At 37.8% G+C, this 23,704-nt stretch overlaps 1 protein-coding gene across 9 annotated transcripts in view; it reads right to left on the bottom strand.

Moving 5' to 3' along the window:
• Positions 1–2,234: 2,234 nt before the first annotated feature.
• Positions 2,235–23,704, bottom strand: part of LOC143032405 (phosphatidylserine synthase 2-like) — a 120,767-nt gene continuing 99,297 nt past the window's right edge. For 2 of the 9 annotated variants that reach the window (XM_076197135.1, XM_076197138.1), the window contains one exon: positions 2,235–4,427. In XM_076197135.1, the coding sequence (XP_076053250.1) occupies positions 4,265–4,427 (163 nt within the window). In that variant the 3' untranslated portion in view covers positions 2,235–4,264. Of the gene's footprint in view, positions 4,428–6,028; positions 6,211–9,798; positions 9,850–13,956; positions 14,036–17,126; positions 17,232–23,704 lie in introns of those variants that run through there. The other 7 variants (XM_076197130.1, XM_076197136.1, XM_076197131.1 and 4 more) reach the window with 7 other exon arrangements.

Here is a 23,704-nt window from a genome sequence, read left to right as displayed (position 1 = left end):
AAAAAGAGACTAACGAAGCAGAGCGCTTTCGTATATTACATCTTCAGTGCAACAAGTACATAGTGATAGGAATACATAGACAATATATACATGATACAAAGGAACAAGGACAGTTTGAATAAGCGTAGCGACCAATTACCCCCTGGAGAGCGGAAGGTCATTGTCAATTATCTTACAATGGTGGGGCGACATCAGGTCACAGTCGCCAAGGGTCACTGTTTCTACTAATGATATAGGGCGACATTAGGTCAATTTGAAAAAAGTAGGTAACTTGGCAAAGAGTGAAAGTACAATAAGATATGGATAAAAAGAGAAATGAGTATTGAGGAATTTGAAAAAGAAAAGACACTAAGAGATGAAGCAAAGGAAAAAACGACATGAGACTGAGGAAATGGTACATCAGAATGGGTGAACCAAAGGAGAAAAAAAAAAAAAAAAAAAAAAAAAAAATGGAAAAAGAAAATTGAAAGTGGCCTATACCAACATCGACGGATTAATTTCAGGACTGAATGAACTTAATGATTGCCTGCTAGAAGAAAAACCAGACGTAATGGGAATTGTGGAGACTAAACTAAGGGGTGAAATACCATCCATCGATGTTGGACATGGACTATACAATTACTGGATTAAAAATGGAGACAAGAAACAGGGAGGAGGAATCATGTTCTTAGCCAAGAAAAAGTTGAATGTGACAAAAATTGCAGAGGGCAAAGGTAATGTAGAACTGATCATGATAAAAGTCGAAGACAAGAACATGAAAAGTAGAAATTTTGTGGTGATTTATGTGCCCCCAAAAATGAACACTTGGAAAGAGAACGAGCATATGAAAATGCTAGAAGATACAAGGGAATCATTAAATGAGATGCTATTGGGCGGGAGTAATCTGGTAATTATGGGGGACTTCAATTGCAAAGAAATTTGTTGGGAGAACATGACAGTGAGAGGAGACAACTTGTGGGGTAATGTACTAATGAATATGACCATGGAATATACAATGACTCAGTGGGTTAGTAAAAACACCAGATACAGAAATAACGAGGAGCCACTGAAACTAGATTTAATATTTACAACAGAACCTGAAATTGTGGATAAAATCCAATACAAGACACCAATTGGAAAGAGTGACTGAACTATTCATAGAATCATGAAAGGCATAGAATCTATTGATAGAGAGGATCTAATAAAATGGGATGATAGAAATACAAGAGGACACGGAAAGAAAATCAAGACAGTTATAGAAGAGATCTGAAAAAGAACAGCTTTCCCCACAGAGTAATAGACATTTGGAACAAGTTAGATGAGAAAGTAGTGTGTGCATAAATACACGAATTTAACAAAAAATTAGATAAAATGAGATATGAAGACAGGACACCACGAGCATAGCTCCGTTTCCTGTAAAATACAACTAGGTAAATACAGAAAAAAAAAAAAAAAAAAAATGCACCCCTCATTTTCAGGCCATTTAAAAAAAAAAAAAAAAAAGCAAGCATCTTACACCAAAAATATGGTATATCCTTCACTGCATGGGGACCATATTATTTAAGTATATTCCAGTCTTGGACATATCAGAGTTTCCATGAAGGGTGTGTGCTGTTTAGGGTTTTGGCATAGCATTTTGTTCCTCTCATTTTTATATGACATTCTATGAGAAGGATTTTGGTTACAAGTGCAGGTGCCCCATAGGGGTGGTTTTGGTTCATCCTCAATGCTCCATTCTGTATGGTTTGTAAGTATGTTTGATTTGCTGATTGTTGGAAACCATGCTGTGAAGGACTATTCTAGGGTGGCTTTTATGAACTGTTTTTAGATGGTTATTAGTTTCTTTTTGTTTCCCAATGTGTGCTGGTGATTGTTTTCAATAGATTAGTTTTCTTGTTGATCCTCTCTCATGGGTCCTTGATTTGTGGGCCAAATGTCACATGGGTATCGAACCTAGAATTTTTGGGCTACTTACCAATGGAAGGATTTGGCCATTCAGCTTTACTATAGGATGACTTTTCAGTTTCTGATACCTGGGATGAGCAGTGTTACTGTTGATTTCTGGGGTTAAGCTTTCATTGTTATTTCTGAGCCATTGTTTTAGTTTGTTCAAGTATGGCGTCACACTGAAAGTACCAGAAGTCCATCTTTGCTCTCTTTGCACTGAGGTACAGTCTGAATTCCAAGGAGACTGAACGTCATGATACAGATAGTGAAATTTTTGGAACTGATAGTGATTGTGAATGAAAAAGTAATAAAAACAGAAATGTTTAATCAATGAATAGCATACACTGTCCATTGTAAAGTTTACAAAAATTATACAAAAGTCTGAGGATAAAGAAGTCTTCATTGTTGTAACTTGTAAAGCAAGTGGAACATAGTACTGAGATTAGTTTGTGGGAATCTACCATTTCAATTTCCTTCTTTCCTAATAAAACAAGATCAAGCTTCTTTACTTCCTTTAGAAGGTAACCATAATTTTTTCTCCATTTTCAGCATTTAAACCTTTTACTATAAGGGAAATTTATAACATTTTATTTGTGATTAAAACCCAGAAGTATGATGAGCTTTCATGAGTAATAATAACAATAACAATAATCATTTACAAGTACCAAGTAATGAAATTAAAACCTTGTCATTTTTCAACTTGAGGTGCAATGCATTTCTCCACTCTTCTCATATTTTGATATTTGATATATACATTGTATATATACAAACACCTATACATTTGTAATTACAAAGAATATACTAGTTTCTTGCATCATATCAACCTGAGATGCCCTCCATGTACAAAGCATTCAATCCAAATAATTTATCATTTCATACTTACATTCCATGCACCACATTAGCTACCTTGGGCAAGGAATTCATGAGCTAAGGTTACCTCACTCATTAAAAATAAGTATACTAAAAATGATAAAAATAAATGAACAAGTAAAAAATATTTTTACATATACAGGATGACCCAAGAAATTCACATCTCACTACTGTTTCTCAATGTATCCATGCAAGTTCATAGGAGCATCACAAAATAAATATTTGTTGCTAATTTGTGTGGCAGATGAATAGTGTAAAAATCCAGCACCAACTTGTGCAATTTACAACCTAGGCCCTCTATTGACTTGATTCCATGTTTACACAATGAAAATTGTACTATGTGATTGTAGGAGCATTAAAAGTTCAAATCTGTACTAATTTCAACAAGTATTTATCATTACTATATGTCCTTTCATACATTTTCTTGTTTTGTAAATACATTCAGTCTATGCATGGTGGGAAACCAGTTAGTATGAATTTCTATGGTCAACCTATACTGATTAAAAAAATTGAATTCCACAAATCTTCACTGGTTAAAAATAAAATAAAACAAATAAAATAAAAGATAATCAACCCATTGCACCCCCCCAAATGCTCCCCTGCAGAAGACCTATGGCTATGGCCACAGGTTCAGCCCGTAAAAAAAAAAAATTGTGAAGAAATTTATTTCTTACATTGGCCTAAATTTTGTTATCTCCGTTCTTTTTCTTAATGTGGGGTAGTACTGAGAGTAGGTTGTAGATGTTTGAGTAGAAAACTGTTGAGCTGTTTATTGTTGTATATAGTGGGCTGCATCTGTGATATGACATGAGGGGTGGGTGGGTAAATAAGGGCTCTTGCATAGAATTGTGTATATCATGCTCATTGCTGCTCTAAGGAGAAGATTTTGATTTTGTTTTGATGCAGGCAGTAATTAGTTTGGATTTATTTTGCATTGTTTGCAGGTTTTTGTTTATTATAACTGCTTGATACCAATGTGGAAGAGTTGAGTGTGATTCTTAGAAGTAAAAGTTGTCCAAATCCTTTGCCTACAATTGTTCCGAGTGTATTTACCTAGTTGTATTTTACGGGAAGGGGAGCTATGCTTGTGGTGCAGCTTCTGGTTTGCCTACACAACAAGGTCTTGTGCAAGGATGGTTATGTGCATGTCAATTGTGAGGTCTTTTAGGCCCATTGTCCAGTGCAGGGAGGGTAACCATTTCATTTGACCACTGGGTGCTTTTGATAATTGGAGGAGGGGGGAGGGGACTCGTTTATACTTTAAAATATTATCCAAGGTTATAAAAAATCTGTATTACCAGGAACAAAAGTAGATCAAATGTACTGATCGATAAGTACAAAATAATACAAGAAGGCACTAATGATAATGAGTGTGACAAACTTATAATTTACCATAGCTTTCTTTTACACCATATCCTATCACATTTTTGTCTGTTGGCACCAGTCTTCATTTTTTTTCTATTATTTTCTAATCCTCTTTGCTATCTTTATTTTCAGAATTTCTGAAAGGTGTATTTACATTGAAGAAAAATTGGGGGAAGAAGCTTGACTCTGATGGACTCAGTTTGGTTTCAATTGCCTTCACCTGAGTCCACAATTCTCTTTTTCTCTCAATATCAGACTCGTTGGCCCTGTAAAATAAAATTCACAAGATTACTCATTATTTCAAGGGGACAATGGTCACAAACTTGATGTCTTTTTAAACAATAATAAATAACTCCAAAATCTGTGAAACAATTGATATACATATATAATTTTTCTTTTATACAGCAAAATGAATTTATGAAATTTGCATTTATCAAAACATTTTAGTTTGGGATAAATAAAATCTACTGATTAAATAAGATTTTTCTGGAAAGCAGTTCCAATAAGCAGATGATATGCATTCTTTGATATACTTTGCCATAATGTAAATGCATCTCTTAGTTTTAGGCAAGCAACTGCTCTAGATATGCACCAAGAGCAACCTTTCCCGTATCAGGGTATTTAGTTGCATTTAAAGTAAAGTGAATGGATGACATCTCTATAACCAACCCTTACTTTGATCCACCTCTTCAATTTACTAAATGAACAATTTCTATCACAGATGTATATCATCTCTCAATACAATCTAAAAAGTACAAATGTTAATTTTTGGAGAGGGTAAGGCAGCACTGATTGTACTCTTGTCTTCGAGTACAATACTTTGGCTGTAAGGGAGGGTTAGTGCAAAAAAAGTGAAGATGCGTGGAAGCTATCTTTTGGGGGAGGTCAACATGGATGTGAAAATTAAGGATCTCGCAGTGTTAGTACATTATCTGTTGGGTATAAAAATGTTGCACTGACATAGAAATAGATGTAATAAACCACCAATGGTGGTTATTTAATAGTATAGGCTGGTCAAGCAGATTTAAGACAGATCAGTTTTGTGTTAATAATAGTAATATGAACATTTCCTAGAGACAATCCATACTTCTAAATCAAATGTTCTACAGTTGAATTTCTTAATTCCCTTGTATCAAAGAAATACTATATAAACTAATAACATTCTAAAATACAGCATTTCAAAATAATCACCATTTTCATTTCAGCTGGAACAAGGAGTGTGTTATTTTTTGAAATATGAAATGGACTTAAAAACAAATAATTCTACAATTAAAAAACATTACCAAAATAATTTTCTGAAAATTTCTAATATTTTGATATTAATCCAGAAATCATTCCATCTGTTGCCCTGATTCTCCTGCAGACCTGCAGACCTCAGGAAACCAACGACAGCCACAAATTCAGCCCATAAATTGATTATATGGTTTAATGTCACACACACACAACCCCCCCCTATTGGGAGGCTAGGACGGTGCCCCTCACAGAGGGCTTTGTAGCGTGGAATTTAATGAACCATGCCCTTAGTTCAACTTCGCTGGTGGTAGGATTCGAACCGCCCTCACCTCGACCTTTGCCGCAAGTAACGAGGCCCTAACCCGCTCAGCCAGCGAGCTTCCTGCTCATAAATTACTCAATGAAAAGATTTTGTTGAACTATCTGGAGTGAGTTTAGGGCAGTACAGAATAAAGTGCTCTATGTCTTCTGTATCTTGAGCATTTGGTGTCTGTTACCCAGATGGATTCTGTGATGGTAGTTTCAGAATACACACAAGCATAGCAGTGCAATTCTTGCTTGTCTTGGAGCAATTTTTCTACTTGGCTAATTTCTGGGGGAGTCTGGTGAAGTACAGGAAGGGTTGTTTTGTTACCTGTGAACACATTTTTACATGAAACTGTTGTGAAGTACTGGGGTGGATAATTCTTGTCTTGAGCTTCAACGAGTGGAAGACATCCAGCTCCACAGTAGTTGGGGCATCCTGCAAACTTCTCTGAGAAGAAACTTTGGATTGCTGTCTGGTGTATTAGTGTGGGAGTGTTTCTATGTTGCTGACTGAAAGTAATAGGAAAAGGGGAGCAGTTGCTGGCTAGTAGTTCTCCATGTGTGAAAATCCACAAGAAATACAGGTTAAGTTCATAGAGAGATCTTGTGCCTAGTACAGAGAATGTGTTAGCCCCTCAAGGCTGCACCTCCTGTTCTGTCTCACCTCTTACCATCCATTCCATTGTAACTATTACTCTCTTCAGATATTCCACATAACCATCTATTCCAGGTGCCTTACCAACTTCCATCTTTCAATGCACTTTATCTCTTCTTTTGCTATAGCATTTTCGTTCTCCTCTCCCATCACATTCTCCTGGCATCTTACACTGCCAAAATATTAAGTGTGAAAGATGAAGAAAAAGACAGGACCCATGAGTACAGCTATTTCCTGTATACTACAATTAGATAAATACATACACACTCAGAAAAAAGAAAGCAAGCTAATAAAAGAAGAGAAAAACAAGAAAAAGGTAAAAACCTCTTCACTGACTGCCAAATTCTATACTTAACTGAACTCCAAAAATAATTTCAAAGACAAGCAAGAATTGCTCTGGCACACCTGATTGGGTTACCATTACCACCCAATCCCCTGAAACATTACTACCACAGAATTAGCCTGGCAACATACAGTGTTCAGGATAAATTTGACACTTTTTCGGAAAGGAAAGAAAAACACATCTTGGCCAAAAATTGATGTATTCTCAAAATTCAAAGTGCATCTCTTAGAGGATCTTTTGCCAAATACAGCTCACTCAAAGAAACCACCCTGAGCCTCCACCACAGCCTCCACACAGGACCTGAACCTCTAGCACACTGCCTTCACAGAGTCCTTCAAGAGATGCCTGAACACCAATTTGATCCTGGCAATCAGCTCATCCTTGGTATTGCAGGTGGTACAATTGGTGTCTTTCAACTGTGCCCCACACAATATTCCATGGGGTTGCAATCAGGTGAGTTGGGGGCCAGATGTTGGGACTGGTGAAGTCGTGAAGCTCTCAGACGGCCACTTCTGGGTTTTCCTGGAGGTGTGACAGAGCTGAGTCCTGCTGCCACATGTATGGTCTTCCCGCAGCCACCCTCTCCACAGGATCTCAATATAGCCATCTGAAGTGAGTCAGAGTCCCTCTTCAAAGATGTGGGGCATCATGACATGGCCTTCACTAGAAACACATCCAAAGACCATCACATTTTGAGGGAACTTGGTCTTCATGAAGCATGGGACTTCATGCAGACTGTAGGCTAGCCACCTGTTCTGTGTTGTGCAACTGGTTCTGGCAGAAGTTCTTCTCCTCTCAGAAGAACCAGAGCATCCCTGGCTCAAGTGGATGTTTCTTGGCTTTTGTAAAGGTGTTCTCTTGGGTCTTGGTGAGTAATTGGCCATTGTGCCTCTTGTATGAGGAGTAGCAAAGATCCTTGTTCAGTGCTTTTTTCATAGTCGCCACTCCAACGGCCATCTCTCTCGCCAAGGTCCACATTACCTTACCTGGATCTTGCTGCACCTTTTTTTGCAGCTTCTTGCCAAATTTCATTGTATGGACAAAGTCAGAACACCTTCTATGATCCTTCCTGCTAGCTACTGCTTCCTTATCTCTGTTGCAATTCTACAGCTCACATCTCATGGCCATCATGATATTCAAGGAGCACTGAGCTGCAGCCAAAATTTCCGAATTTTTTAATCTGGCATGAATCATCATGATGCAGGTCACCCTTCAAATATTCCAGTGCATTCCAGTCATCCATGCTCTCTAGCTCTCACACCCACCAATAGTACACAGAATCAGCTATCCGTTGCACTTTACTGCTATTAAATCCTTCAAATGGTTCCGAAATGACTGAAGATAAAAAAAATGATCAAATTTATCCCAAACACCCTGTACATTGATTGCCCTAGATGTTATCAACATATAGAGTATACAAGGGATCTTATGCTACAGTGTATTAAGTTCATTCTTTCTAGAAAGCAACACAAAATCTAAATCACATAACTGAGTGACTTATGGACTGAAGCAATGGTGTGGCTGATTTCCTGGTGGTCACAAGTCTCCTGCAAGAGAATCAGGGTAACGCACCGATTGTACGTTGTCTTCAAGTATAAATGTTATGCAACAATTATTGCACTATTCTACACAAGGACTGCCAGAGCATTTCTTCTTTCTTCTTCCTCTTCTGCAATGTGCTAACATTAGGTATATATTTGAGTAAAGCCTGTGTCAGTAGTCATGCAGTACCAGTAAATGAACCAAATGTTGTGACAAGTAGTCTTTTACAAAAACTATAAGCAAATGGTAATATTTATGACTGTGGTGATGGAAATAAGCCAGAGCTGATGCATTAATGTAGAATTAAAAGCTTGGAAAATGCCATACTTTCATTTGAACTATTTTGGTGGGGGAAAATAGAAAGGAGAAACAGATGCAGCAGAAGATGAAGAAAAGAAAGGAAGAGGGGAAAATACATAAAATAAAATAAAGAAAAAAAAGAAAAAAAAAAAAAAAAAGTGAACATATCAATTAATTATATACTGGAAACTGATTAAATAAAATGTCTATATTACTGCACCCTAATATAAATATTCTGGCTGCAACACCTATTCATTACAGAACTGGCAAATGCAAAGAAGAAACAACTATTTGAGGCCATTTGGTGCCCAACTGGATACTCATAACACCTAGTTTCAACTTAAATGGTGCTTCAGAATGCTTAGGTGAGTGGTACATACAGAACAAATAGACAATACAAAATAGTTTGATAAAATGTAATAGTTACATGACAATTCATATTTTTCTTGAATATTTGAAATTTGAAAACTTTCACAACAAAAGGAAAGTATGAAATTGGGACTAAAACATTCTAGAGTAAAAGAACAACTAGCATTATACATTGTAAAATTACATTATAGTTTGTAATACAAGGGCTGTTGCATCTGGATCTAAGTCATGTTTTGCAAGGAGCAAATGTGATAGGACATGTATGATTGGTAACAACACAAAATCAAACCTTGGGACGATACTATGAAGGGGAATAATAATTCCAATTAAATATCATACAGAAAAAACAACAACTAAAATATAGGACTAATTAACAGTTTGATTTTTAATTGAATGGGTTATTTGTACACTTTTCATATATTTATGGTATTCTTGAAAATAAAATCAACACATTTATATGGCATGACTGGATTGAATATATTCTAAATTGGTACATATTCCACCTTTTCTTTTATGACAATACACAGATCATTTCAAGTTTTATATAAATCTGGTATAAAAAAAACTATGTATATATTGGAACTGCCATGACCTAGTTGTGAAATTGAAATAGAAAAATATACTAATCCATTTCAAAAAGGTGTCTGATATAAAAATATACTAATTCATTTACAAAAAGGTGTCTGAAATATACAAAGGCACACACTAAGTGAGATCAGATGTCCTGCACCATGTTATGAATAAAAAGTTAGGGTTCATTGAAAGTGATAGGTAATTACAACTGTATTTGTTAAGTACATCTACTATGTTCCTAAGTATGTGGTTATGTTATACTCCATCCAGACAATTAGAAAGCCGTGGGTTAAACATGGAGGGTTACAACACCTACCAAGCAAAGGCTCTGTAAGTTCTGCCCTCACGCTCACCTTCCACAATGTCCCTGATGTGAAAACAACATAGCATGTGTTATGAGAATACTGAAGGCAAAATTCACAAAGAAATGTAAGTATGTATTAGTCAGTAATACGAGTTAACTAGATAAGGCCTTTGACTTAAATGCTAAGCTCACATAACTGTCCAATACATCTTTAACTTCTTTAGAAAATTTTGCTTTCCAAATCCCCATACATAACAAAATAAATGGCATGACCTAAAAACAAACTGAAATTGTCTTGATTTTTCAAGGTTAGCCTAAGATTTTTTTCTCTTGCACTTTCTATTCAAACTAGCGACATACAACACGTTATTTTAATTTATGTGTTGGAGAACACAGCAAAGTTGAGTTGGCATGGACATGCAAAGAATTAATGAATGTGGGATGAAAATACACAGATCATGGATGGAAGGATTGAGGTAGGAAGACCTAGAAATAAGTGTAAACTGATCAAAATAATAATTATGATTATTATAATAACAATAATAATAATAATAAAAGAAATGACAATAAAAACTGCTGCTTCGAGTTTCACAAAATGGTAAACTTGCAGCTTCACTGAGGCAACAGTCCTTGGGCCCTACTACAGACCTCTCTAGGATGAAACTTTAGCCTGCTGTCTGGTTTATATTGGTGTGGAACCGTTTCTATGTTACTGACTGAAATTTGTAGGAGAGGAGCAGTTGATGGATGTCAGTTCTCTATGTGTGAATAGTGTATAAAATACAATTGAAATTGACAAAGATTTTGGGAACAAACCACAGACAGTATCAACCCCTCTGGACTGCACCTCCTGATGAGGCAAGGAGGTTGGTGGGTTTTGAAAGTGGGTAACACCACTGTCCATCTTGCAGGACAACCACAAGCAGGCACCCATCATTGGACCCTACATTTATGTAAACTGGATGAAGTAATAGAAGGACTTTATGAGAAATGCAAGGTGCTGATGATGGAAGATATTGTTGAAAATTCAAAAAAGGATTGTGAAAGAAAATTAGGTAAATTTGTAGAGGACACTGTAAAAGAATAATAGAAATGTTGCAGCTATGCACAGACAGAAAGAATGGTAACTATATTTTTTTATTATTCTTTTTATATCTATATATCAAAGGCTCATTCCCCTTTATATGGGAGGTAGCCGGCCAAGGTACACCTATCCTACCCCCCTTTGTTTTTCCTTTTATTTTAGCACCACATGGATGATGAGTCACTTAGAATAATAATAATAATAATAATAATAATAATAATAAAACAAAATAAAATAAATATAATTAAGAAGCATACATAGTGAAAGAAAAAATCTACAAGTACAGTACTAGACAAGATTTTAGTACCTGTATTGTTGAATGAATGGATGAATGCTGTATATCAGATGTGGTACAATGAGTAGCTTTAAAGGTGGATACTACAATATACAAAAGTGAAATCGAAGCTAATGTAGATGTACTGGTGAAACTGAAGGTAAATACATAAAATTAAGATGGAGAAACAGTGGGAGACATGGAAGAACAAAATCGCAAAAACTAAGGGAGAAGAATATTTATATATACGCCAAGGGCTTCTTCCCTCTTATTAGGGAGGTAGCCAAGTCAAAGGCATGCACCCACTCGCACCCACCACCCTCATTTCCCTCTCATTTTAGCTCCTCATGGATGAGTCATTCCTGTCCCTGCCCACTGCCTGGGTCAGAAGCAATGTAGCAAGACAGTACATCCACAGCAAGGCTGCTTCACTTAGGTAATCAGCAACCCTCTCTCCGTCCCCTCATGCAGAAAATGGAGAAGACAGGGAGAAATAACTTCGAGTTACATCAAAGAGTCATCCATACACAGCCAATCTCCCCTGCCTTCTCCCTTTCTTGTTCAACAATCATTCCATTCTTGTTCAAACCCACTTTCACTCCATCCCTCCAATCTTCGGTCAAAGAATATGGTTGAGAGATTGATAGAGAGTGAGATAGAGACAGACAGAAAGGAAGACAAACAAAACAAGTGGGGATGAAACAAGGACACATACCTAGAAGGAAATTCAACTAAAGAAAATTCAAAAGTATTCAAGGCACAAGAGATGTTGAGGAGATATTCCATGGCATATGAAGGCTTCAATTCCTTCTAATATATATATATATATATATATATATATATATTCTTCGTATAAATGGGCAGGAGATTCTCTCTCAAGCATATTTCATTAAATGAAATGGCAAGCTTGTTGTGACAAAGCTTTTTGTCAATCTTCTCTCTCTTTCGTAAGGAGACTTTGCCTTCCATAGGCAGGAGTCTGAGTAAATCGCCGTATGCCATGATATATAAATAGGCATAGTCGAAAGCCAAAACGCGTTTTCGCACCTCCTGGTGCTTCTTCAGTGGCAATTGAAGTAATGAAGATTCTATGAATATCAGCAACTTTTATATATGGAAGGTGGATGATGATTGGCTGGATTGCTGCGGGTTACGTACGGTCTGTTCTCCCATTGGCTGAGCGGTGCGTGACATCAGTTTGCACCCCAGCACTGTAATGGGCGGACCTCCTAACGCTGGGTAACACTTGCAGGTCATGGGCTTGTACATTGAGATTTGGGGAAAGATCTTTTATGAACAGAGCCTCCAGGATAGGTAGTCTTCTCGGGTCTTGGTGTGTGGTTAAAATTTCAGTGTTGTTGACCAGGGTTTCCCTTCGTAAGATGGTGTGGTGAGTATCTTTGGAGTGACTCTTAGGAGCACCTGCTGTCAGATGGTATGACAGTCTACGTGACAGCTTCATGGTTGTCATACCAATATAGGATGAAGGTTGCACAACTCAACCTTATGGTGAATGTGGTACGGATAGGGGTGCAAGGGTGTGTGCGAGTCAGTGCGTATGTGGAACAAGAAGGTGCAAGGGTAAACTTGATAGGATTAGAATTAGCAGAGCTAGTGGTTTTACGGAAGGTACATTGTACAGGAGGTGCTAAGATAAGAGGGAAGGTGGAGGGGAGTGGAGTGCATTTAGGGATGGAATGGGTGGGAATGATTTTATGACTTTCTTTTTGGCTACCTCCCTTGAAAGGGGGAATAGGCCTTGGTATATCTATGTATGTACATTGTAGAGTGAGAGAAATAATTGCATCGGGAGACTGAAAAGTGAAAAAGAAGCAACTGAAGAACCTGGAAATCGCAGAAAGTAGGTGGGCTACAAGTCTTACAATGAAATATTTCTGAAAATTTTCTATCAGACAAAATGCATGTAAACTTTCTAAAGTAGTTAGAACTATGAACAACTAATGGAATGAACTCTTACACAGATAATAAGCTAAAGAGGTGAATGAAGTTTTCACAGTCAGTCATGAATTTAAATCTTGTATTCAAATAGTATGAATAATCCCTCAGTCTTGCTTAAAAATCCAAAATAGACCCCTAGTAAAGAAAAAACAACTTAATGTTTCCAAACATTCTTCAGAGATGTAATTTGTTCAATCAATTCACATGACTTCTTGATGCCCTTCCACCCTAAACTAAGAGATATGTCAGTTTTGTTTTGCTCACTCTCTTGAATGACCTGAACACAATCATATTACCTCTCTCTCTTGCCCTCCATTTCTTTCTGGCCTTCTCTTTCTCTCCCCCCTCTTCTTCCCTTTCCCCCTCTTTCATCTCTCCCTCTTTTTTCTTTCTCCCTCTCTTTTTCTTTTTTTTTCTCCATCTCTTTTTCTCTCTCTCCCCACCTCTTTTTCTCTCTCCCCACCTCTTTTTCTCTCTTTCCCCACTTCTTTCTCTTTCTCTCTCTACCTTTCTCTCTCTCTCTCCACCTCTCTCTCTTGCTTCCCTTCTCATTCTTGTTCTCCCTCTCTCATTCTCTCTCTCTCTCTATCTTCCTCCCTCTTTCTATCTTGCTTCCTCTCTCCCTCCATGTCATGTCCAGCACTTCTAGGCTCTCATGAAATGGTTTCTCTGCAAGGCTGAGAACCACTTTACTTGCTGCTCATTCATATATTATGCAATCGATGATATATATGCCTAAAGAAAAAAAATTATATTCATGAGCAAACATTATCTGCATAATCACAATATCTACAAGATACACACTTACATATCAAAACAGAATAAAGTACTGGCAAGCAAATAGACTTACAATTATAATTCTTACATGTAATACACACACATCCTCACAATGCAAAATTCACACTCCAGTCAACTGCAACTCCCACTTTGTCCTGAATGAGAGGTAAAAATTATGCATCCCTATGTGGAAGAACCACCAGGCATGTGAATTTGGAAGCACAACACAGGTCCCAACAAGAAACAACAATGAAAAAGTATGATGGGTATAAACACACCTTAAGTATGATTTCTGAAATGTCCAACATGCATATATATCATTGCACATATGTATCATGTACCTACCTAATTGTAGAACACAAGAAAGGAGATAATGCTCATAGAATCCCATCTCTTTCTTCACCTATCAGTCCTATCTTTAAAATAATTTATGTTTTTATCTTCGGCTATATAATTATTTGGGTTATTCCTGAATTGACGCACATGTATTTACCTAGTTGTAATATACGGGAGGGGAGCTATGCTCGTGGTGACCCGTCTTTGTATCTCTCCGCATTAAGTTTTATCTTAAAATCTTGTATAGTATGGAAAACTGTTTGATATCCGTCAGGGATAATGACTTTTCGATTTGTTCTTATGATCCTGTAACACCTCCCTGTCCCAAACTAAATTTTTCTACAATTTTTGTCTGCTCCTCTTTCAATGACTTGCCCACTATCATGTCAACATATTCTCTACTCTGTTAATGATGGTAGGTACAATGCTTCTATTGTCTCCTTGTATAGTTTATCTGCTAAGCTGGGAACCAATTTGACTGCTAACAACTGCACGGTATAATCTCTGGTGGACAAAGCATTGGAGGGGGGAGGGAAATTGGGACTGAGTACATTTCCTTTCCTGCATTTCACAATTAAGTAAATACAAATGGGTATAGATGCAATGTATATGGAGTGGAGGACCTCTGGCAGGAGCCTGCAAGGTTGATAAGTTTCCTCAAACTCTAGTGTCATAATTGATACTGAGGGCTATCCAATAAACTGAAAGCCTCTTCCCCCTTATAAGGGAAGTAGCCAACACAAATTAAAATATAAATAGTAACAGTATAGTATTATATGGTGTAGGATGACTGTGGTATGAAGTTATAGGAGTTTTGAAATAAAAAAAAATTCTACTTGTGTTACTGATCAAAGGTCATTAACCTCTTCGATACAATGATGCCTATGCAGGGGTCATGAGGTGCGAGTGGGCATATGAGAATGCCGTCACTGGCGTCTTGATTATATCTATTTTGTAGTTGTAAACTGGTTTGATCATGTTTTCCATGTTTATTATTATTCAGAGTGAAAGAAGAAGTAATACTGCAGTGACTTATATTCTATAACGCCAGTAGTATGATGCATGGTACATTAGGCATACGATGCTACCCACTAGAATCTGACTCATATTGAAGAGGTTAATGAGGCAGTAGATACACAGCTGAAAAGAAGGTGCACATCTGCTTATGGATCACCTTGAGCATTTTTGTGCACAAACTGTAAACCAAATTTCATATATGCTTTCATTGTGACATTCCTTGTATGGAAAATGACATGCATGTTATATGCAAGACTTAGTATGATGGGACTATAATTATGGTAGGCCATGTCCATTTAGTGAGTGGGGTGATTTGTGGTTATTGGGGTAAAGTATAACTAATGGACAAGGAAGGCATTGAAAGGAATCCCATTACACCAGTCCCTTGTTACACAGGTCTCTCCCAGTACACAAATTTACGCATGATCAATCTTTTTCTACAATGTCCCCATTTTATGTATTAAAAATTTCACAGCTATACAAGTTTTGTGTAGTTATTACTTTATATATTACTATATACTGTGGTACTTTCTTTGGTGTATTGAATGAAAATGTGAAACTATTGTTTGTACCATTTCAGATGCACCTCAGGAACAACTTCTTACAAATCAATCAAGTGCAATATTTACATAAAGCAAATTCACATTATTGGATACCTGGTAATTTCCCAAAATTCATCTCTTGCATATTCACATGATGGGACTAGTGTAGTAGACCTTGTTAAGCGTGGGTCTGCTTTAAACATTTTCACAGCTTATACCTTTAGTCTGGCTACCACTTGGCAAATCAGCCAAGGGAAACCTCCCTATGCGGTGAAAGAATTAAACAGATGTTAAAGACCCTTTTCACAACTAATGTGATGTACTTTTATTCTGGCCTCCACCAGGTGACCTTATTCAGCCAAAAGACACCCTTTGTACCATGAAAGGATTAAAATGTGAAATTATGTAATTTCAGGAAGAACCAAAAATATCAAGCAAACACTGGGGCCACTTCAACAGCATACATGCTCAAAATGTGAGGGGTATTTTTTCTTACCCATGTGCTTTAACAAAGTCTGTGCAGCACAACATGAACCTTGTGAACATAAAGAATAAGGGAAACCAAGGGATCAGTTAGAGTTGCAGGTACACGTGCCACAAATTTGGATTTGGACATGGTGGGTACCTTTAAGTGGTGGTCCTGTGAGATGGGTGTTAGAGAGAATCATCTCTCTACAGCCTGTTTTCAAAGCCTGTCAACATTCTCATTTCCATGTGGAAATGCACCCTGAAGGGCTGGCACTCAGTCTCTAGACTAGGCCCAAGATCTCTATCTATCAATCAATCAATCAATCAAATCAGCCAACTTTGACTAATTTCTCCACCTTTTCACACTACCCAAGACTGCTCTCCTTCTACTTCCATAAGTTGGTGACAAAGTCCAAAGACTCTTTCTAGAGATCTATAGTTGGGTCCAAGGGCTGATGCCAGCCATTGTGGGGCTGCATGTTTCCAGTCAGCAAAACTCAAGGCAACAATTATCGTTATCATTTGAAGTTGTTAGATTTGATGGAAATGGTCCCAAATGGAATGTTCTATCAGAAGAAACATTCAATAAATATCTACAAGAAAATGAGATGGAAACTACGAATTAAAGAAATTACAAGAAATTTCTGGCTAAGGAACCAGGAAGATTTACTTTGATCAGTGCTTTTTCTGGAAATAAAACTATGACCTTACAAAGCATATCTTTACAACTGAAGCAATGAAAGCAGAGAATGACTGGAGATTTTAATCATCATGATATGCCTTGTCCCTCTCACAGCATGCAAGAAAACAGAAACCAGGGTTGAGAGGAGAAATCTTTTTTAGTAGAAGGTGGCACATGTGCACTCATCCCAAACAGTGTAACCTCAACAATGCTTTCAACATTGGCTGAGACATCAAGAGAGGAGAAGTACCAGCCATCCCATGGAAAGTCAGCACACATCTGGCTTGAGGATGTCCACTATGATTCCTGAAAGTGTCAGTTAAAAAGTTAGGAAGCAATGGTGCTGGCAGCTCAGCTCACTCTAACGTAATAGAAAGAAGTTTGTGGTTATGTGACCCAAAAGATGATCAATTAATTCTTGCTTCAAATTTCTGTGACTGGATACTCGAGGCTCCTTTGGCCCTCCTGTAGATCTCTCCAGGCAGAAACTCTGGCCTGTCATCCACACTAAGTGTGGGGTTGTTTCCATGTTACTGGTTGGGAGAAGGAAGAGAGTATTGTAACTGTCCCCTGATACCAGTTCTCCTTATGTGACAAAATGATGGACAAATAGTGAAAAAAAATCATATTACAGTGAATGGGCCCAGTTAATGGAGTGCCAACCCCTTTGTGGCAGCACCTCTGGGTGGAGTTGAGGTTGTTGATGAGCTTTGGAGATGAACATTCCTCTCCAAGATTGGTCATACAGGGCCACCTAACATGTATGGCCACCTCTGGTTCTATTGTGACCAGATAACTCAAGAGGGTCAAACAGTTGTTTTTGTAAGGGGAAGGGGAGGGACTGCTTCATTAAATAATAAGTTGAGTGTTACTGCACTCAAAATGGTAGGTATAGATACAGTGTCAGGACTTGGAAGAAAGCCAATCAATCCATTCACAAGTATTGTTATTCTGTATGTTTTTTCTGGCTACTGCAAAAAAAAAATTGTATAGTTGAGGGAAAACCTATCACCCTTAAAAGGTTAAAAGCTATTTTCGTAAACTTTTTGCAAATACTGTCATCTTGTATGGAGTTGAACCTTGGATAACAAACACCCCAATTAAAAAATTGGTTGATGAACAAGTTTTGTGATTTTTTTTGTCTCTTAATTAATGAACAATACTTCTAGGTGTGAATATATACATACACCTGTACACACAATCCCATAGGCTCAGTGGTGCTCTGGTGCATTTGCTGTTATGATTTTGGTTAGCAAACATTTCAGTTTAAGAACAGTCACAGAATGGATTAAGTTAGTTATCCAAGGTTCCACTTATTGATGTGAAATTTGAAGGAGGCAGGAAGGAAAAGCCTAAACATGTTTGAAATATGTTTAAGAACTATGGCAAGTGTAACGAGGATAGAGTAGGAAATGTGTGTAATGCCGGGATTTCTATTTCCATATTAGGTGGGGTATATTTGTTAGATTCATGTAATATATCCAGAATCAGTTCAACCATGGTTCCAATTAGACGTAGGCTGTGATGTGTATCCCCCCTTTCTTTCTTCCTGTCTGTCTACGTGACTTTGTTCTTAGTAACAGGACCCCTTTGCCACCCCTACCACACCCTCCAGGTTTTAGTGGGAAAGGCAAGCATGCCCCTAACTTTGGGTATCAGCTCATCCGAGTCTGGAGACAGAACTACGAGTTGGTTTATTGAAAAAAATTCCACATTTCAAGAAGAGAAAAAGGAGGAATGGAGTAGTCCCATAACACCAGAAATATAGGTCATTAGGAACATCTGACTTTAGTAACTTGATTAGGACGAGAGGTTGCATGCAAGGGGTTAGATGGGCAAAGCTATTGTCGAGGGTAATGGGATGGTGATCAGGTAGAGCTTGGCGCCAGTCACGGAAGTGGGAGCATATCAAGGCGAGCCTTCGTCTATGCAGGTCAGTTCCTCCATTTCTTTCCTTTCTTCCCCCCTCCTCATTGAGATATTTTGTACATACATACATACACATCAATTGTCATAGTGACAACACGCATAAATTTGAGCTGAGAAACTTTAAAAATGGAATGTCTTAACAGTAATACAATTACAGAATACATAGAGTGATATATGGGAAGGGGAGTGCTTGTGGATACCTGAATTGGTTAATTTATGATGTAAATAGTGTGTAATTAAAGTAAAATGGAAGAAAACTATGACTGGCCAGAGAAACCCCAAGATGGCTGTCCGTCATGTTACAATATAAACATGTACCCAGAGCCATCTACTGGCACAAGGGTGAAGCAAAATGCATATATAGGCTTCAGGTCACCTAGAGGCATGAAAAGGTTTCTACTTGATAATGGCGATGAGGGTCATTTCTCTGGATTTAGTGGGTATAAAAGAAGACTTTTTAGTAGAGTTATAGATACAGAGAGGGACATGAGAAATATGAACGAATCATGGAAGCAAGAAACTATTAATCTATAGAAGATGAATAAAGACCTAAACATGGAAGTGAGTGACTTATAAAAACTAAACACAGAAATAAAAAGTTAAGTGCACTAAAAAAAGAACTGGCCAAGTTAAAATGTGAAAATGAGAGGTTGAAAAGTAATGAAAACACATAACGAGACCATAAGGAAAGAGGTGGATGAACTGATAAAATCAATGACTGTGGAAGCAGGAAAAAAGCATGGGAAATGATGATTTACAACAACAACAACAACAACTCAGGAATGATTGGAAGAAAAAGAATATAAGGTAATTTTTACAGAAACAGTTCATCAACAAATGCAGGAGAAGGCTGAAGATGCTGTCATTGAGGTAATTAAAGAAAATATCTAGTAAGAGATACAGCAGAAAAAAAAAATAATAATAATAATAATAAAAACTAAATAAATAAATAATAATAATAATAATAATAAAAAACAAATTAAATAAACAAAAACTAATAATAAAAAATAAATAAATAAAAAATAAAAATACTGTAAATATGTAGTAATATATGCACTCAAGGAAAAACATAACCCAAATTGGTTCCCGAGAGATAAAGACAAAAAATTTACAAGAAATGTTCTAAAAGTAGTACAAAATAAAGAGCAAGAAACAGAAAAGGAAATAGAAGTGCACAGAATGGGTACATATGCAGAAGGAAAAGGAAAAAGTCGACCACTAAATATCAAATTAAGGGCACAAATGGCAGCGGAAGAAATCTTAGCAAGGAATGAACAATATAAAAAAATTATGGATAAAAAGAGACATGAATGATGAGGAAAGAGAAAAAATTAAGACATTAAGAAATGAAGCTAGAGAAAAATTGAGAAAAGTATAGAGACTGAGATAATACAGTTCTATTGGGGGGGTGTTAGATACAAGACTGAAAAAACAGTATATTAAAAAATATATATATATATATATATAATAATAATAATAATTAATTAAAATTAGCTTATACCAGCATAGATGGATTAATCTCAGGATTAAATGAATTAAACGATTACCTGTCAGAAGCAAAACCAGACATAATGGGAATTGTGGAGAAAAAATGAAGGGGTTCACTGGTACCTGTGTTGGACATGGATTACATAATCACTGGCTTAGAAATAGGGAGGAGAAACAAGATGGAGTCATGTTCCTGGTTAAGAAAAACTTTAAATGTGACAAAAGTTACATATGGAGAGATCAAGGTAGAGATGATCACAATAAGAGTTGAATATAGCGACATGACAAGCTGAAAGATGATGAGGAAAGAAAAAATTAAAGTGGGACAGGAAAAACAATAGGACATGCAATGAAAATCGAAAAGGATAACCACAGAAGAGACCTGAAAAAGAACAGCTTCCCATACCGTGATAGATATATGGAGCAAATTGGATGAAAAAAATAGTGTGTGCAAACACAATACAAGAATTTAAGGAACTTGATCATGTGAGATACAAAAATAGGTCACCATGAGCATAGCTCCCCTTCCCATATAATACAACTAGGTAAATACATATACCAAAGGCTTTTTTCCCCCCTTACTTGGGAGGTAGCCAAAAAGAAAAAGGCATAGAAACCACTCCCACCCATTCCATCCCCTACATCTCCACTACCCTCCCTCACATCTTGGCATCTCCTGGATGACGGTTCATCCCTGCATCCTGTCCATTGCCCTGGGTCAGAAGCAGTGTTGCAAGACAACACATCCACAGCAAGACCGCTTCATTAATTTGGCCACCCCCCTCTCCGTCCTCTCATGCAGAAAAGGAGAAGATGGGGAGAAATCCTTTCAGGACGTGTCAATTTATTTCTCATACATACTCCCTCACCCCCATCCTCCACCCACTCCCCCTCATGCATCACAATATCATCCATACACAACCCTTCTCCATTCACCCCTATCTTCTTTCCTCTCCTGTCCTTCCTCAACAGACATTCGTCTCTTTCATAATGCCCCTTTTACCCTGTCCATCCATCTCACTTCTTTTACTAATCTTTCTTCACTCATACTTTCCATGTGTCCAAACCATCCTAATACTCTTTCATCAACCCTATCTCCCAACTCCCTTTCCACCCCTGTTCTCCTCCTCATCTCATTTCTCACTCTATCCAGCCTAGTAACCCCTATCATACTTCTCAGACATTTCATTTCACACACATTCAAACTCCTTCTCTCTTCCTCACTTATGTTCCATGTTTCTGCCCTGTACAGTGCTGTTGGCATAATCACTCCTTCATATAACCTCCTCTTAGCATCCATTCCCAGATGTCTATTTCTCATTACACTTTTTAATCCACCAAGGCATTTACTCGCTTCTTTCAATCTACATTCTACCTCCACCTCCACTCTTCCCTTTCCTGCCACATTTGCACCCAAGTATCTAAAATTATCCACTTCCTCCAGTCTCCCTTAATACTCACTTCCAGCCTGCTGCCACTCTCTCCCCTTGTACATCTTATTACCTTACTTTTACCCACATTTATCTTCAGCTTCCTTCTTTTACACATCTTCTCAAACTCTGTCACTAATTTCCTCAATCCCTCCTCTGATCCTGCTACAAGTGCAGTGTTGTTCACAAACAACAATTGGCTTATTTCCCACCTTTCTCCATTTTCTTTAACCATCTCCAACCCCTGACCCCCTTGCATTCACCTCTCGCACCACCCCATCAATGTATAGATTGAACAGCCAGGGCGACATAACACATCCCTGACAAAGTCTCACCTTTACCTCAAACCATTCACTCTCCATTTCTAATCCTAACACAAGCTCTACTACTCTCATAAAAACTTTTGACTGCTCTTAACAGCTTTCCTCCAATCCCAAATATCTGTAATACCTCCCACAGTGCCTTCCTGTCTACCCTGTCCTAAGCGTTTTCCAAATCCATAAAAGCCCCCAAAAACATCCTTACCTTTTCATATAGCTTTCTCACATATCTGTCTTACCACAAAAACCTGATCTACACAACCCCTACCTGTCATAAAACCACACTGTTCCTCACCAATTACTCCCTCTGTTCCTCTCCTAATCCTCTCAATCAAGACCATCCCATAAGCCCTCCCAACTACACTCAACAAGCTGATCCCTCTGAAACTACTACACTCACACTTGTCCCCCTTTCCTTTGTAAAGTGCAACTATACAGGCACACCTCCAGTCCTCCGGCACTCTACCCTCTCTTAAACAAACATCAAATAACCTCACTGTACCTCCTGTTTTCAGACATTCTGCATGGCATCCATCCAACCCAGGTGCCTTACCTGCTCTCATCATCAACAGTTGCTTTCACTTCATCTTTCCCCATTTCTCCTCCATTTTCCTCACTCATCACGGTCATTTTCTTGGCGCTTCCCACTGCAGCTACCTTTCCCTCCCTATCCTTCTTCACATTTAGCAACTCCTAAAATACTCTGCCCACCTTCCTCTCTCTGTCTTCTCTTCCATTATCATCTCTCCATCTGCAACTTTTACCATTTCTTCTTATTTGATTTGCCTCCTCTTCCTTTTAACCCCTACCATACGGTGACGCCTACATAGGCGTCATGAGGAGCAAGTGGGTACACGAGGATGCCGACGTTGATGCTTGATTATATTTATTGTAGTTATACCTGCGTGACCCCCATACTGTAAACTGGCTTCATCATATTTTCTATGGTTATCAAAATTCACAGTGAAAGAGAACGAGCGATAGAGCAGTGACTATTTTTTATAATGCGAGTATTATGACGCAACATTGCATGTCTGGCAGCTAATACTACTAGACATGCGATGTGGCCCGTATCGAAGGGGTTAATTTATCTCCAAAACATCTTTTTATTACTTTCAAAATTTCCCGTCATACTCTTACCCCATTTCACATCTGCTCTCCTCTTTGCCTCCTTTGTCTTATGCTTGACTTCTCTTCCCTTTACTTTGTACCTCTTGTATGATTCCCTCGTCCTAATTTGTAGCCAATCTATGAAAGCCTGCTTCTTCTCTTCTACAGCCTTCTTTGCTTCCTCATCCCACCATTCACTACCCTTCCTTCTATTTCCTCCCACCCTCCTTATTTCACATACCATCTTTGCACACCTTATGACTCCCTCCTTGAACCATCTCCATTCCTCCTCCACTCCTAGTTCTACTCTATCCTTCTATACCTCCCACTCCTCTCTCAGCTTCTTATACTCCTTTTCTTTCTCATTTAAGTAGTTCGCTCTAACTACCTCTCTACCTTCTGCCCTTTTCCTCTTTCTCCACCTAATCTCCACTCTCAATTTACCTTCAACCAGAAAATGATGTGATATTCCCCACTCTCCCCTGAGAACATGTACATCCTT

This window comes from Oratosquilla oratoria, chromosome 13, assembly GCF_046742065.1.
Source record: "Oratosquilla oratoria isolate Oo_2021 chromosome 13, ASM4674206v1, whole genome shotgun sequence".
Taxonomy (NCBI): Eukaryota; Metazoa; Arthropoda; class Malacostraca; order Stomatopoda; family Squillidae; genus Oratosquilla; species Oratosquilla oratoria.
Note: the sequence above shows the minus strand (reverse complement) of the source record. Positions and strands in the feature narration are given on the sequence as shown.